The 16,583-nt window shown below is 41.6% G+C and overlaps 1 protein-coding gene across 1 annotated transcript in view; it reads right to left on the minus strand.

Moving 5' to 3' along the window:
• LOC139381571 (pro-neuregulin-3, membrane-bound isoform-like) overlaps positions 1 to 16,583 on the minus strand; it is a 513,481-nt gene that overhangs the window by 116,053 nt on the left and 380,845 nt on the right. Inside the window, exon 3 of the mRNA XM_071125214.1 lies at positions 7,888 to 7,961. Coding sequence (XP_070981315.1) covers positions 7,888 to 7,961 — 74 coding nt within the window. The remainder of the gene's footprint in view (positions 1 to 7,887; positions 7,962 to 16,583) is intronic.

Raw genomic sequence — 16,583 nt, forward strand, 5'->3', positions numbered from 1 at the left:
TGAATGACGTGACCAAAGTAAACTACCTGTTGCTCAGGCCCTGAAGCCAGGATATGCATATAATTGGTACCATTGGAAAGAAAACACTTTGAAGTTTGTAGAAATGTTAAAATAATGTTGGAGAATATACACGTGACCATATTTTAGCGCCCCAAAAATGAGCACTTCCAGGTCAACTGTAATATGAATACCACTGTAAATCACAATTTCTCCGCTTTCCAGCTAAATCAATGACGCGACCTTCATTTTGCCCTTCTCTGCATGATTGAAGAAGGCAATGGCACTCTGCCTGATTTTTTTTTTAATTGAGGAGGGGGAAGCAAAGGCTACTGAGTAATAGTGAAATTTGGAGATATGTCCAACTTATTACCTCAAAAATTTTAATAAAACACTTTAAAGAGCTTATAAAGTGTCATTACATACCTATTTGAAGGTTTGTGTTGAATTTGAATAGGGTTTTTAGGGTGATGCTAAAGTTATCTTCACAAGTATACCGCGGCTGTCACGGCTTTTGAGAGTCATGATGGCTTGCAGCGATAACACAGAAAATGTATACATTCAGTTGTACAATTGACTAGGTATCCCCCTTTCCCTGTCCCTTGGTGGAAGGCACTACCCCTGGTAGAAAGAAGCTGTATGGCAAGCAATGTGTTGAGTAATGCATGCCATACGTGACATCGTTATACATCACAATGTATTGTACAGGGTCAGAGGGGTCAGTTTGTTAAACTTTTCTTGAATACTATTGGTCTGTTACCATGTCAATCAACGCTTGAATAGAAACGTAGTTTACACCCAACACAGTTGCTACAGTCCAATTAGTTTTCATTGCAGCCTCGTTTAAATGCCTCGGGAACGCAAAAACTTTACGGAACAGTGTTAGCTTCCGTTAAATCTTCAAACTAAGGGCAACCATGGCATCCGTGATGTATATGGGTAAGATAGTCTAGAAAGCTACATTTTTAGATATTATACATTTCTAATTTTGACAAAGTTGTTTTCATTTCAAGTTAAAGTGTACTGTTAGCTAGCTAGCTAACGTCAGCTGGCTGGCTCACTCTCTAACATTACGTGTATGATCGTATTATTTGTATCTCAGAGCCATTTGCTTGGCTAGTTTTAGCCTACTGTTAGATTGCTAATATTGAACCTGGTTGGTTAGCTCCCTGCAGATTCATGCAGGGTAGTAAAGTCATGAGTTGGGATTATGGTTCATTGTTTAGCTAGCGAGCTACATGTCTTAACAAAAGACTCCACTATGCAAGTATGCATTTCAATAGAATGTCACAACAACAACTGTTGACAGACGTAGCTGGTAAATTCGCTCTGGCTATCTACTCCAATTTCAGACCAAGGGTAATATAGTCTAGCTATTACACATTTCTAATTTTGACATAAAGTCTTTTAATTTCAAGTTAAAGTGTATCGTTAGCTAGCTAGCATTTGCTGGCTGGCACGCTAGCTAACTTTATATGTGTGATCTTATTATTCGTACCTCAGAGCCATTTGCTTGGTAAGTTATAGCCTAATTTTAGCTAGCTAAAATTGAATCTGGTTGGTTGGCTACCTGAAGATTCATGCAGGGTAGTAACGTCATGAGTAGAGATTATAGTTCATTGTTTAGCTAGCTAACTAGCTAACATTAGCTGGCTGGCACGCTAGCTAACGTTAAGTGTATGATCGTATTATTTGTACCTCAGATCCATTTGCTTTGCTTGTTATAGTCTAATGTTAGCTAACTAACATTGAACCTGGTTGGTTAGCTACCTGCAGATAGTAGGGTAGTAATGCCATGAGTTGTGATTATGGTTAATTGTTTAGTAAGCTAGCTGTGTGTCTTAACAAATGACCACTATACAAGTGTCCATTTTAATAAAATGTCCCTGTGACAACTGTTAGCTTGGGTGCCTATCCACATCGATGGAACAGTAGTGGAGAGGGTAGCAAGTTTTAAGTTCCTCGGCATACACATCACAGACAAACTGAATTGGTCCACTCACACAGACAGCATCGTGAAGAAGGCGCAGCAGCGCCTCTTCAACCTCAGGAGGCTGAAGAAATTTGGCTTGTCACCAAAAGCACTCACAAACTTCTACAGATGCACAATCGAGAGCATCCTGGCGGGCTGTATCACCGCCTGGTATGGCAACTGCACCGCCCTCAACCGTAAGGCTCTCCAGAGGGTAGTGAGGTCTGCACAACGCATCACCGGGGGCAAACTACCTGCCCTCCAGGACACCTACACCACCCGATGTCACAGGAAGGCCATAAAGATCATCAAGGACATCAACCACCCGAGCCACTGCCTGTTCACCCCGCTATCATCCAAAAGGCGAGGTCAGTACAGGTGCATCAAAGCTGGGACCGAGAGACTGAAAAACAGCTTCTATCTCAAGGCCATCAGACTGTTAAACAGCCACCACTAACACTGAGTGGCTGCTGCCAACACACTGACACTGACTCAACTCCAGCCACTTTAATAATGGGAATTGATGGGAAATGATGTAAATATATCACTAGCCACTTTAAACAATGCTACCTTATATAATGTTACTTACCCTACATTATTCATCTCATATGCATACGTATATACTGTACTCTATATCATCGACTGTATCCTTATGTAATACATGTATCACTAGCCACTTTAAACTATGCCACTTTGTTTACATACTCATCTCATTTGTACATACTGTACTCGATACCATCTACTGTATCTTGCCTATGCTGCTCTGTACCATCACTCATTCATATATCCTTATGTACATATTCTTTATCCCCTTACACTGTGTACAAGACAGTAGTTTTGGAATTGTTAGTTAGATTACTTGTTATTACTGCATTGTCGGAACTAGAAGCACAAGCATTTCGCTACACTCGCATTAACATCTGCTAACCATGTGTATGTGACAAATAAAATTGAATTGATTTGATTGCTGTTGTAAGGACAGAATACTCGGATCAACCCTTAAAGAGATTTGTGGAGCTAAAGCTTGTGTGAATGATGGTGTGAACGATGGGTGTGAACGATGTGAATGATGCTGAATGGGTGTAGACAAAGAAGAACTCTCCAGTAGGTACCAAAACATTCAAAGACCATTTTCTCACAAGTGAAGTTACAATTTTGTCAACTTTCAAAGCATAAATACTTTCCCATTGCTCCTCAATTGCAGTGTATGATATAACTTTTTGTTGCTAGGTGTCTCTGCTTTTATCCAATGTAAAAAACACAATTTCACATTGTGCTACAGAAGACAGAATCAAGGCAGTCGGTCACATATGTCAAATTAGTTTAGATTTGGAATGGCCTATTATCAAATGGGCAGGAACAGTGGCAGGGAATAGCTCGAAAAGCTAATTGAGGCCACTTTGCCACCTGTTAGTTTTCCAATCATATGCTGGGTAGGCTACTCCGGTTATTTCACTCAGCATCAACCACTGTTTGATGAGCATGCATCCTCTTGCTGGATGACAGGTGATATTTCGCCCCAAACTCTGTATGCTATGGGCTCTCCAACCAACCGTGTTCCTGCAGACACCCACTGCTTAATTTGGGAAACCAAGTTAAATATTTTTGGGAACATCGATAGGAACATGTTTTCACAACAAAATATATTTAAACAACTGTTGACAGCCCCTCTCTCTGCACGCTCAAGAAAGGAATGAAGGAGAGAGGGGAGGACATGGAGATGCACGGTGGTGAGATATTCTGTAGCTAAAGGTAATGTGTCAGCTCATCAATTACGCAAAAATAAAAAAATCCCATATTACTAGGCTATTCAAAATCAAATAGAAGGGAGGCTATATTTGTAAGCCTGAACATCAATGAACCAACAGCATCGGCAAGGCCTATATGTTCTCTCCCAGACTCACGGATACGAACTTTGGAGCGTAGTTTATGGTAACCAGTCCAGCCAGTATGCATTATAATACAGTACACACTCAAAGGTGATTACTAAAATTTGTAACAGTTTGGAGTATAGGCTAAACCAATTATGTACCAAAGAGATCTTAATAGCGCTTTGATTGGCTCAGTGTTCTATCACTCATGGGGACACTACGTCACCGCAAAATGTAAGGGTAGAGCTTGAAAATTCAAGCTCCGTGGGTGCTGCCATAGAGTTACATTAGAAGTGCCCATCTAACATGCTGACCAGACCGGACACGTCGCGTAAGCGAGCGTCACAAATTAAATGTAGAAATCCATGTTATTCAATTATTGCACCCACAAAGCTCACGCGCGCCAATGAGCGTCTGCTACACCAAGGGCTAAAATAGAACTCATTCCTAATTCTGACGCAGATCACGCTGAAAGATCTGCCTCTCCCATCTCCTCATTGGTTTATAGAAACAGGTACCCATGTGCCATCCCCTCATTTGTTATACCCACGTGGGTGACTGAAAGACGAACTGTTTTGCCGGTAGTTGTGGTAATACAATGAAAGTTTAGATGCGATTACCATATAAATTATACAATTAAAAAACTTGGATGGAGGAGAGATGACTAGAAATTATTCGGTTGGCCGTTTTATGTGTGGATTAATTGTCGGAGTAGAGGTCCTTGTGCATTTCAGGTAAAATAACAACTCAATGTTTATATCCCAGGACAAATTAGCTAGCAACAGCAAGCTAGATAAATAGGACAAATTAACGTTAGCTAGCAAGTGCAAGCTAGATAGCTAAATTACCATACATGTTTAATGATTTTTGACCTGTCCCCAAATTAATGTCATTGGTTCAGAGTTTGTTTTGATATTTTAACCTGCGTGTCGTGATCGCCTTTGGTGTGGGGGGCGCAAAATACATTTATGCACGATTGCGCACGATAGCGCGCGATGGTGCACGCGCGCAGCCGGTTTGGGTTCCGTGTTAGAAAGCTCAAGGTCATTGGCCACAGATACAATTACGTCAAATCACATTATCTCTACAATAGCTTTGATTGGACTGATCATGTCAACATCATACTTTCAAAATATTAGCTAGCAGACATCATCATGAATAAAGTCAACAATGTAATGTACTGGCAGATGCTTTTTAATCCATGTTAAATGAAGAGAAATAATGAAGATAAATTATATATAAAACATATCAGTGCTCATCGACCATTGAACATAAACATAAACAAGTTGGAAATAGAAAATTCAACAAATAGTGGTTCGGAAGGAATTAGTGGTTGACCTGCTGTTCAGTGGGCCGGGTGTGTGGTTACAAGTCTGGGATTAAGGGTCTCTTTTCCAAGCTTGAATGGATAAACATTCAACAGTCAATCCAGCATGACTTCTGCCACGCCAAAACAACTGGAAACTCAGAACTGAGAAATCTGACTTCAGTGGGTTCAAGACAGCTGAGAACTCTGAAAGAAACAAGCTCTGACTGAGAAAATATGTTTTGAATGGTCATCCAACTCGGAATTGCAAGTCTGGAAATCGGGCCTCTTTCTAGAGCTCCGACCTGAAGATCACTGACGAATATTGTAATTGCTTTCATTGTCTGCTTATAGGCCCCCATTATTTAACCTACGGTTCTGACTTGGTGTACATTGAGAATATTGTAAGAAAGGCCCATTTTCTGAATTCTGTTGCTGTACATTTCAAACGGTGTTGAACAAATAGTTATATTGAGTATGTCAGTCCTAGCTCGCTTATTAATGTCTTAATCAAAATTACAGATGGCCTCTTATCAGCTCGTCGTCCCCTTATGCCATAGTTTGTACATCGCAATTGTTTTTAGAACCCACATTTGTTTACGCAAGTCAGCCATGATTTTTTTATAGGCTGTAAATTAGGCTGAATGAACTGTCTTGCTGCCAGACAAGGCTCCACTGATAACTAGGTGTGTTAGTGGTTATGGTGTTGGGACAGCTTTATATAGGCACATTGTTTGTCAGCGTTATAGAGCATTAAATGTATTGTTTATGGTTGAGTTGTGGCATTTTGTATTTATTTTACTAGGCAACTCAGTTAAGAAAAATTATTATTTTCAATGATGGCCTAGGAACAGTGGGTTAACTGCCTTGTTCAGGGTCAGAACAACCGATTTTTACCTTGTCAGCTCAGGGATTTGATCTTACAACCTTTACGGTTACTAGTCCAACGCTCTAACCCCTAGGCTACCTGCCACTTTGCTGGCATGCATATAAAAAAAATATGGGGGGGGGTTTGCACCAACAATATTTACATGCTAAAATCGCCACTGAATGGCACAATCATTATTTGAATTCAGGTTCTTGTTTTTTTTGGCTTGGGCTCATATATAGGCCTATGCATATGCTCTAATATGCCAATGGGGGTTTTGAATTAATCATCACCTTAGAAAGTGCTGTCCATTTCATTGTTAGGCTTTGAAACAACATCCATAATGAGAATGTTTTTCAATCAGGTTCAACCTTTTGTTGAATTTCTTTCTTCAAATTGATCAAGCACATTGAGGTGAGTTTAAAAGCAAGAAACTGTTTGATGTGATTTTCAAATGTATTTGCATTGATGTCAGAGTGGTTAGAGGGACAATAGAGCCATGAGTACCAGGCCATTAGTGACATGATGGTCGGTAGTGAGTTGTGTACTACCAAAGCATGTCCAAAGTGCATAAAAGCAGATTACCGTGCCTTAACGGTCACGTGGAATTTTACTGCGGTCATGACCTGTGACCTCCAGTGTGGCGGAAATACGGTCACCATAACAGCCCTACTCTAGCAAACATACACAAATTAAAGAAACAACTCTGTTCCTTTCAAACTGTTTTTTAAAACTTTTCTTTTATCCCACTGTACAGTACACACACCCACATATTGTGCATTCACCAATGAAAGGAGATAGACAGCTATTGAGAATAAATGTCATATTTTTCAAGGACCTTTTTCCTGTGCCTCTGTTATATTCCAGAGGGCATTTTATCACTTTATCATGAAGGCAGGACATATCTGCTTTGATAGGACTGTACTAGCTTAACTATTATGTTCTGTTGGGGGGAGTTTCAACCTGGTCTCAGAGCATTTCGTATTATTCTGAATGTAAATCCATCACACTCCATTTAGAATGATAGATTACGTTTTGCATGGTATGTATTAATTTGTGGATGTCCATCCCCCATTCCATATTATATGTTATGTTACAAATTGGCAAAACATACAATATGTTACGAATTTGCAAACGTTTGATATTTGACGAATTCTAGCTAGGTGGCTAACGTTAGCTAGCTGGCTAACATTAGTGAGGTTTTAGGGTTATGGGTTAGGGTTACATTTAGGAGTTAGTTTAAAGGATTAAGGTTAGGGTTAGGGTTAGCTACAATGGTTAGGGTAAGGGGAAGAGTTAGCTAACATGCAAAGTAGTTGCAAAGTACTGTAGCTAAAAGTAGTAAGTAGTTGAGAAGTTGATATTTTGCTAAAATGCTCAAATTGTCTATGATAAGATTGAAATCCGCATCCTTTGGTTTGCTAGACATTTGCATTATATGTTCCCCATCCCCCCAACCAACCACCCTACTTTCATTTTGCCTTATTTAACAATCTGTCCTATGTAACCATACCAAACATAACACAATGTACATTTTACATTGTTAAGTCTAGTCTATAAAACCAGGCTGGGAGTTTAGGTGTGATGAATAGAGAGAGTTAGAGACAGATTGATTTCTTCAGAAACTGGCATTGAGATAGTAAGTGTTTCTATTGCAACACGGTAATCAAACTGAGAAAGATTACTGATTTGAACCTTCCCTCTTTACAGCCTATGCACTTTTGATACTTGTGAAGAGACAATGCCCTTTAATGTTCATGTTTATCGTATCTAATATGAATGTAGACCTGAAACCATGAAAACAAATAGGTGCAATGACTATTTCCGGAGTTTGTGTTTAGTTCTCATTAGATGATTAAGGAAAGGTTCTTACTCGGATCAGATAAGATGGAGTCGGTCTTCGGCAGGAACTGGTCGCAGCGTATACCTTGGTAGCCTTCTTTACACCTGTAAATAAAAATACATGTCAGTCAACACATTGTGAACTTGGGGTGAAGCAGGGTTTGAGAAATTTGGTTAAAGGTTATAGTAGATTGCTGACAAGTGAATATGCTGTTTCATGTATCGTTCAAGCTCAACTCTATTATATCTGTGTCAGACGGCCAGGAGCATTAAAAAAATGCATTGAATCCATCTTCCTTTTCTATTTGTTCACTCTTTCCCTCTTGCCCCTTCCACTTCTCAGAAGCTCTCAGCCCTAATCCCAGTGTCAGGCAGTAACTTACTATAGGAACATGTTCTCAGGACCAACCTCTGAAGCACACACAGATTGCATATAATGCATGACCTTTCCACACGGAGCATAAAAACTGCATATACACTAAGGGGCTTACACCAGGTCTAGGTTTGACATATCCAAGCTTGAGCAATCCTCTAAAGGTTCAGAGCTTGTTTAAACTCAGCAACTCAATTTTTTTGGGTGCTAAAGATTCATTTTCAGTCATTAGGCAGACATGCTATTTCACACATAGTCATGCATTAAACCTATGCATTGATAAATATGAGCTTTGCTGGAAAATGTGCCCACACCAAGACTGAGTAAAGCACGATTCATGAACATTTCTATAAAGCTATGCAAATTAAGTCAGGGTTGTGGCCCGATCACATATCATATATTATATGAGTCACATTTGTTCAGCATTAGACATTTCCCAATGTCCAGGAGCCAAAAGGAGGAGGTTCATTTTCTGAAGCCTCATACTGATGGAGACTATCCCCAATCAGAAAGTACAGTCCTACCAGGATCAGAGAACATAATATGAAACTTGCAAACGGGTGACTTGTAACAAAAATGTATTTTTCATTCTCTGGAATCTCTTGGTCAATCAGCAGTTCCCCTGACAGCCATTAGGACCAATTGTGCAAGCGAGAGGGAGCAAGACGCTGTGATTAAACAGCCTAAAAAACAGGGGGTGGTAAAGAGGAGAGAGACAGAGAGATTAGAGCTTAATTCACATGCATGTGCACACGCACGCACGCACACACACACACACCACGGTGCACACGACTTCGACAGATTTAACATGTTATCATTCAGAAAATTGTGTCCACTCCGATTCCTTGAGAGGTGCAACACAATAAAACAGCAGGATGTTTCAAATGGGCCCAGCAGGTTGCTTAGCAAGCAGGTGTATCTACGTAATTATTATTTCTCTCTATCTTTTCTAATGTCTGTCTGTTTTGGACCCAAGACCAAACAATGTAAATGTTTTCTCTGGTGAATGCATGAGAATGATATAAGAATCGGTATCCTTTGAATGTATATTTGTGTATGGTCATTGAATTTATTTGTATAATGGGAAATGTATGTGCATATATTTTTGTGGATTATGTAAATGTATTTTTCCTTGGCCATAATTACATTTTCGGTCCCACTATTCTCATGGCAGGCCCGTCTCCTGCCTGTATCTCTGTCAAATTGCCATACTCTCTCCCACTCCCACTTGGCACAGTTTCCTGCCACTGCGTTTCTCGCCTAAAAACCTGCACCAGAATATTCATAAGGCTCTGGGACAAGTAAATGGAAATGTGAATGTTTCTCTGAAGGAGGCAGAAGGTATTGAGAGCAGCTCTGGTTTTAATTAGTGTCACAGTCATTAATTAGCAGGAACAAATAGGGGGGGGGGGTTTGTAGAACGAGTTGTAGATATCACTAACCAATGGAGCCTGATGCACAAAGCTCAGTAGACAGGAAATAAATATAAATATAAGGCCTCAAGCTGTCAGGTTTAGCCGAAGATGTGGAGAACACACACATCACAACATATGCAGGGCATCAACAGACTCAAGGAGCACCGCAAGTCACACTGAAATGAAAAAGTTCAGATGTTGACATATGGAAAACAATTCTGTGTAGCATGAAACAATATACTCCAGTCTACTGTACTATCATACAGTATTGTATTACAGTGTATAATTTCTTGTTGTTCAGATCTTTTCATGACTTCAAAATGGTATGACAATATTGTGTTTTGTCATAGCATAGCCTAGAATTATGATTTAGCCTATTAAAGCACTAAAGAACATTCATTGGATTGGTAGTGTACTTGTATTCAATTTTCATTACAAAATGGTGGACACTGGGAAATGTCAGTTTAGTGCCTTAAGTTTGATCTGGTGAAAAGAACATTTAGCCTGGTTAGCATCTGAGCGCTTTGTGCTGCTCTAGACAGTGGGCCTTTAATTAGGCTGAGGTGGTATAATCCCAGGGGGCTGAGAGGTGTTAGCTTTGAACACTGTCTAAAGGAGATAATCTTGTTACACATAGTAACAGATACAAGTTAGGAAGATCTGCTCCTAGCTGTCGGATTCAATCTTACACCATAGCCCCCAAGTATACATGCCATATTTCCAAAACTGAAGCATCTGGAGGAGAGAACACCTAGTGTATGAGTGTGTGTGAGACAGATAGAGAGAGGGAGAATGTACATGCGCGCAAGAGAGAGCGAGCAGCAAATCACTTTCTGGCTACTAGTGTACTTTATGCTGTGTATTTTGGTCAATAATACTTCCTCTTTATTGTTTAAGAGCTATTCTGGGTTTGTGTGCCTTTAAAAGACAGTAGACAATCATCTTGCCACATGATTTAACATCAGATGTTAAAAATCTCAGTGCCAAGCAACACAAAATAGATTATGGATTTAAACCATTTCCACTCATGTTACCGTCTGGACATTTTGTCTGCAGTCTGATGTGCAGCAACTGCCCTGAGTCAAGCGTGAAGGTCTATATAAAGACAGGGCACCACAATACATTTCTACAACGTTGACAGGACTTTTCAATGATTGTGTAACCTATCAGATTGCAGGCCAATTTTTGAGCATAACATTTCATTTTGGGCAAAGTGAGCAATGGATATACAGTATATTGTCTTGACTCTGTCCTCTTAGCCGCTTCACTTCACAAAACCTTATACTGCATGACCAAGTGGGCTTAACCCAATGCAAGGGTAGCAATAACTGTTAGCCACAAGACTAGTGTTCATTCCCCCTGTCCTCTCAGGTTAGGAGACCTACTGGAACAGTTGGTGCCGAAGAAGCACTCTCAGAGAGTCATTTTCTCAAGAGCGGACGAGCCATCATGTTTAACGGGGAAGCTTGACACCTACACAGGGATGACAAGAGTGAGGACAATGACCCCAGCATGAAAGCCGAAGGTCCCACACCTAGCAGTGAGGAAGAAAAAGTGGCACACCAAGATGAAAAATTCTACATTCCTATCAGAGACGTTTGCCTTTCCAATAGTGAGAGGAGACATTTAACGTTCTATAGACGGCTTGCAGTTGCATCACAAATCACCTAGCAACCGCACCAGGCGCGGTTAGAATACCAGAGACTACTGTCTAGTGGAAGTCAGCATACCAGCAGAATACCACCCTGCATACAACTGCTGGCTTGCTTCTGAAGCTAAGCAGGGTTGGTCCTGGTCAGTTCCTGGGTGGGAGACCAGATGCTGCTGGAAGTGGTGTTGGTGGGCCAGTAGGGGGCACTCTTTCCTCTGGTCTAAAAAAATATCCCACTGCCCTGTGTAGGGTGCCGTCTTTCAGATGGGATGTTAAACGGGTGTCCTGACTCTCTGAGGTCATTAAAGATCCCATGGCACTTATCGTAGGGGTGTTAACCCCAGTGTCCTGGCTAAATTCCCAATAACACCCTCAAACCATAACGGTCACCTAATAATCCTCTGTTTACAATTGGCTCATTCATCCCCCTCCTCTCCCCTGTAACTATTCCGAGAATGTGTTCTCAGTCAACTTACCTGGTAAAATAATGGATAAATACCTATTCAAGTAAGTAAACATATTTTGAAAATGATCAAAAACAATGTATTATTAGCTAGCCAGCAAACAGCCATGGAAGAGGGTGAAAGGATTAGCTAGCAGTTTCAGCTGTCCGAGAAGGGAGAGTAGGCTCCTCTGGATAGGGTAGGTACAGTGCCTTGCGAAAGTATTCGGCCCCCTTGAACTTTGCGACCTTTTGCTACATTTCAGGCTTCAAACATAAAGATATAACACTGTATTTTTTTGTGAAGAATCAACAACAAGTGGGACACAATCATGAAGTGGAACGACATTTATTGGATATTTCAAACTTTTTTAACAAATCAAAAACGGAAAAATTGGGCGTGCAAAATTATTCAGCCCCTTCACTTCAGTTCAGTGAGGATCTCTGAATGATCCAATGTTGACCTAAATGACTAATGATGATAAATACAATCCACCTGTGTGTAATCAAACCTCCGTATAAATGCACCTGCACTGTGATAGTCTCAGAGGTCCGTTAAAAGCGCAGAGAGCATCATGAAGAACAAGGAACACACCAGGCAGGTCCGAGATACTGTTGTGAATAAGTTTAAAGCCGGATTTGGATACAAAAAGATTTCCCAAGCTTTAAACATCTCAAGGAGAACTGTGCAAAATATAATATTGAAATGGAAGGAGTATCAGACCACTGCAAATCTACCAAGACCTGGCCGTCCCTCTAAACTTTCAGCTCATACAAGGAGAAGACTGATCAGAGATGCAGCCAAGAGGCCCATGATCACTCTGGATGAACTGCAGAGATCTACAGCTGAGGTGGGAGACTCTGTCCATAGGACAACAATCAGTCGTATATTGCACAAATCTGGCCTTTATGGAAGAGTGGCAAGAAGAAAGCCATTTCTTAAAGATATCCATAAAAAGTGTCGTTTAAAGTTTGCCACAAGCCACCTGGGAGACACACCAAACATGTGGAAGAAGGTGCTCTGGTCAGATGAAATCAAAATTGAACTTTTTGGCAACAATGCAAAACGTTATGTTTGGCGTAAAAGCAACACAGCTGAACACACCATCCCCACTGTCAAACATGGTGGTGGCAGCATCATGGTTTGGGCCTGCTTTTCTTCAGCAGGGACAGGGAAGATGGTTAAAATTGATGGGAAGATGGATGGAGCCAAATAAAGGACCATTCTGGAAGAAAACCTGATGGAGTCTGCAAAAGACCTGAGACTGGGACGGAGATTTGTCTTCCAACAAGACAATGATCCAAAACATAAAGCAAAATCTACAATGGAATGGTTCAAAAATAAACATATCCAGGTGTTAGAATGGCCAAGTCAAAGTCCAGACCTGAATCCAATCGAGAATCTGTGGAAAGAACTGAAAACTGCTGTTCACAAATGCTCTCCATCCAACCTCACTGAGCTCGAGCTGTTTTGCAAGGAGGAATGGGAAAAAATGTCAGTCTCTCGATGTGCAAAACTGATAGAGACATACCCCAAGCGACTTACAGCTGTAATTGCAGCAAAAGGAGGCGCTACAAAGTATTAACTTAAGGGGGCTGAATAATTTTGCACGCCCAATTTTTCAGTTTTTGATTTGTTAAAAAAGTTTGAAATATCCAATAAATGTCGTTCCACTTCATGATTGTGTCCCAATTGTTGTTGATTCTTCACAAAAAAATACAGTTTTATATCTTTATGTTTGAAGCCTGAAATGTGGCAAAAGGTCGCAAAGTTCAAGGGGGCCGAATACTTTCGCAAGGCACTGTACCTTTGTGGGAGGACAGTTCCAGCCCCTAGCGAGAAAAACTATGCGGACAGAGAAATATTGCAAAATAATACTTAGTGCTGTCTAATTTTAGTATAATGCAGCCTGTTTCTTTGTGATATTTTCTGTCCTCAGATACAGAGCATTGAAACCTTGAATGCAGATAAAAAGGTCCCAATGAAAGTCCCAAGAGGGCACAACCTTGTGTCCAACCTACACACAACCTTGTGTACCATGTATTATATGTGTACCTATGTTAGCAAAGTTTGTAAACAAAAATACAGTTTAAAAGTCACACACAAGGGGGCCTCCGAGGTGGCGCAGTGGTTAAGGGCCAGCTGTGCCATCAGAGACTCTGGGTTCCGCCCAGGCTCTGTCGTAACCGGCGGTGACCGGGAGTAGTAGCGTAGTCCGGGTTAGGGAGGGCTTGGCCGGTAGGGATATCCTTGTCTCATCGCGCACCAGTGACTCCTGTGGCAGGCCGGGCGCAGTGCGCGCTAACCAAGGTTGCACGGTGTTTCCTCTGACACATTAGTGCAGCTGGCTTCCGGGTTGGATGCACGCTGTGTTAAGAAGCAATGCGGCTTGGTTGGGTTGTGTATCGGAGGACTCATGACCTTCAACCTTCGTCTCTCCCAAGCTCGTACGGGAGTTGTAGCGATGAGACAAGATAATAGCTACTAAAACAATTGGATACCACAAAAAAGGGGTAAAATATATAAATATTTTTTTTTATTAAAAAGTCACATGAAGAGTTTTGAGGCTGAGCTGTAGTCGATGAACAGCATTCTCACATAGGTATTCCTCTTGTCCAGATGGGTTAGGGCAGTGTGCAGTGTGGTTGAGATTGCATCGTCTATGAGGGGAAGGGAATCTGTCTCAAATGTTTCTGTGTTGTATTCTCAAATGAACATGTGCTTTTTGTTCAGTCATAAGCGCTCCAATTAGTTTAATTTGATTGTCAATCTTTTTTTAGGATATCAGCCATGTGAACCAATTTTGCTGCTGATAATGGAATGCAACGCCATTGCAGCCATAGGCCTACAGCAATGGTTCAAAACTCCAGTCCTCGAGTAGTCCAAAAGCACACATTTGTGTTGTAGCCCCGGACAAAAATACCTGATTCAACTCATTGAGGGCCTGATGATTGGTTGACAAATTTAATCAGTTGTGCTTGTCCGGGGTTACAATAAAATTGGGTACTGTTATTTGTACCCGAGAACCGCTGGCCTACAAATCAAATCAAATCAAATCAAATCAAATTTTATTTGTCACATACACATGGTTAGCAGATGTTAATGCGAGTGTAGCGAAATGCTTGTGCTTCTAGTTCCGACAATGCAGTAATAACAAGTAATCTAACTAACAATTCCAAAACTACTGTCTTGTACACAGTGTAAGGGGATAAAGAATATGTACATAAGAATATATGAATGAGTGATGGTACAGAGCAGCATAGGCAAGATACAGTAGATGGTATCGAGTACAGTATGTACAAATGAGATGAGTATGTAAACAAAGTGGCATAGTTTAAAGTGGCTAGTGATACATGTATTACATAAGGATACAGTCGATGATATAGAGTACAGTATATACGTATGCATATGAGATGAATAATGTAGGGTAAGTAACATTATATAAGGTAGCATTGTTTAAAGTGGCTAGTGATATATTTACATCATTTCCCATCAATTCCCATTATTAAAGTGGCTGGAGTTGAGTCAGTGTCAGTGTGTTGGCAGCAGCCACTCAGTGTTAGTGGTGGCTGTTTAACAGTCTGATGGCCTTGAGATAGAAGCTGTTTTTCAGTCTCTCGGTCCCAGCTTTGATGCACCTGTACTGACCTCGCCTTCTGGATGATAGCGGGGTGAACAGGCAGTGGCTCGGGTGGTTGATGTCCTTGATGATCTTTATGGCCTTCCTGTGACATCGGGTGGTGTAGGTGTCCTGGAGGGCAGGTAGTTTGCCCCCGGTGATGCGTTGTGCAGACCTCACTACCCTCTGGAGAGCCTTACGGTTGAGGGCGGTGCAGTTGCCATACCAGGCGGTGATACAGCCCGCCAGGATGCTCTCGATTGTGCATCTGTAGAAGTTTGTGAGTGCTTTTGGTGACAAGCCAAATTTCTTCAGCCTCCTGAGGTTGGAGTGGGTCTAGGGTGTCAGGTAGGGTGGAGGTGATATGGTCCTTGACTAGTCTCTCAAAGCACTTCATGATGACGGATGTGAGTGCTACGGGGCGGTAGTCGTTTAGCTCAGTTACCTTAGCTTTCTTGGGAACAGGAACAATGGTGGCCCTCTTGAAGCATGCGGGAACAGCAGACTGGTATAGGGATTGATTGAATATGTCCGTAAACACACCGGCCAGCTGGTCTGCGCATGCTCTGAGGGCGCGGCTGGTGATGCCGTCTGGGCCTGCAGCCTTGCGAGGGTTAACACGTTTAAATGTCTTACTCACCTCGGCTGCAGTGAAGGAGAGACCACATGTTTTCGTTGCAGGCCGTGTCAGTGGCACTGTATTGTCCTCAAAGTGGGCAAAAAAGTTATTTAGTCTGCCTGGGAGCAAGACATCCTGGTCCGTGACTGGGCTGGATTTCTTCCTGTAGTCCGTGATTGACTGTAGACCCTGCCACATGCCTCTTGTGTCTGAGCCGTTGAATTGAGATTCTACTTTGTCTCTGTACTGGCGCTTAGCTTGTTTGATAGCCTTGCGGAGGGAATAGCTGCACTGTTTGTATTCGGTCATGTTACCAGACACCTTGCCCTGATTAAAAGCAGTGGTTCGCGCTTTCAGTTTCACACGAATGCTGCCATCAATCCACGGTTTCTGGTTAGGGAATGTTTTAATCGTTGCTATGGGAACGACATCTTCAACGCACGTTCTAATGAACTCGCACACCGAATCAGCGTATTCGTCAATGTTGTTGTCTGACGCAATACGAAACATGTCCCAGTCCACGTGATGGAAGCAGTCTTGGAGTGTGGAGTCAGCTTGGTCGGACCAGCGTTGGACAGACCTCAGCGTGGGAGCCTCTTGTTTTAGT

Source organism: Oncorhynchus clarkii, chromosome 23 (assembly GCF_045791955.1).
Source record: "Oncorhynchus clarkii lewisi isolate Uvic-CL-2024 chromosome 23, UVic_Ocla_1.0, whole genome shotgun sequence".
Classification (NCBI taxonomy): Eukaryota; Metazoa; Chordata; class Actinopteri; order Salmoniformes; family Salmonidae; genus Oncorhynchus; species Oncorhynchus clarkii.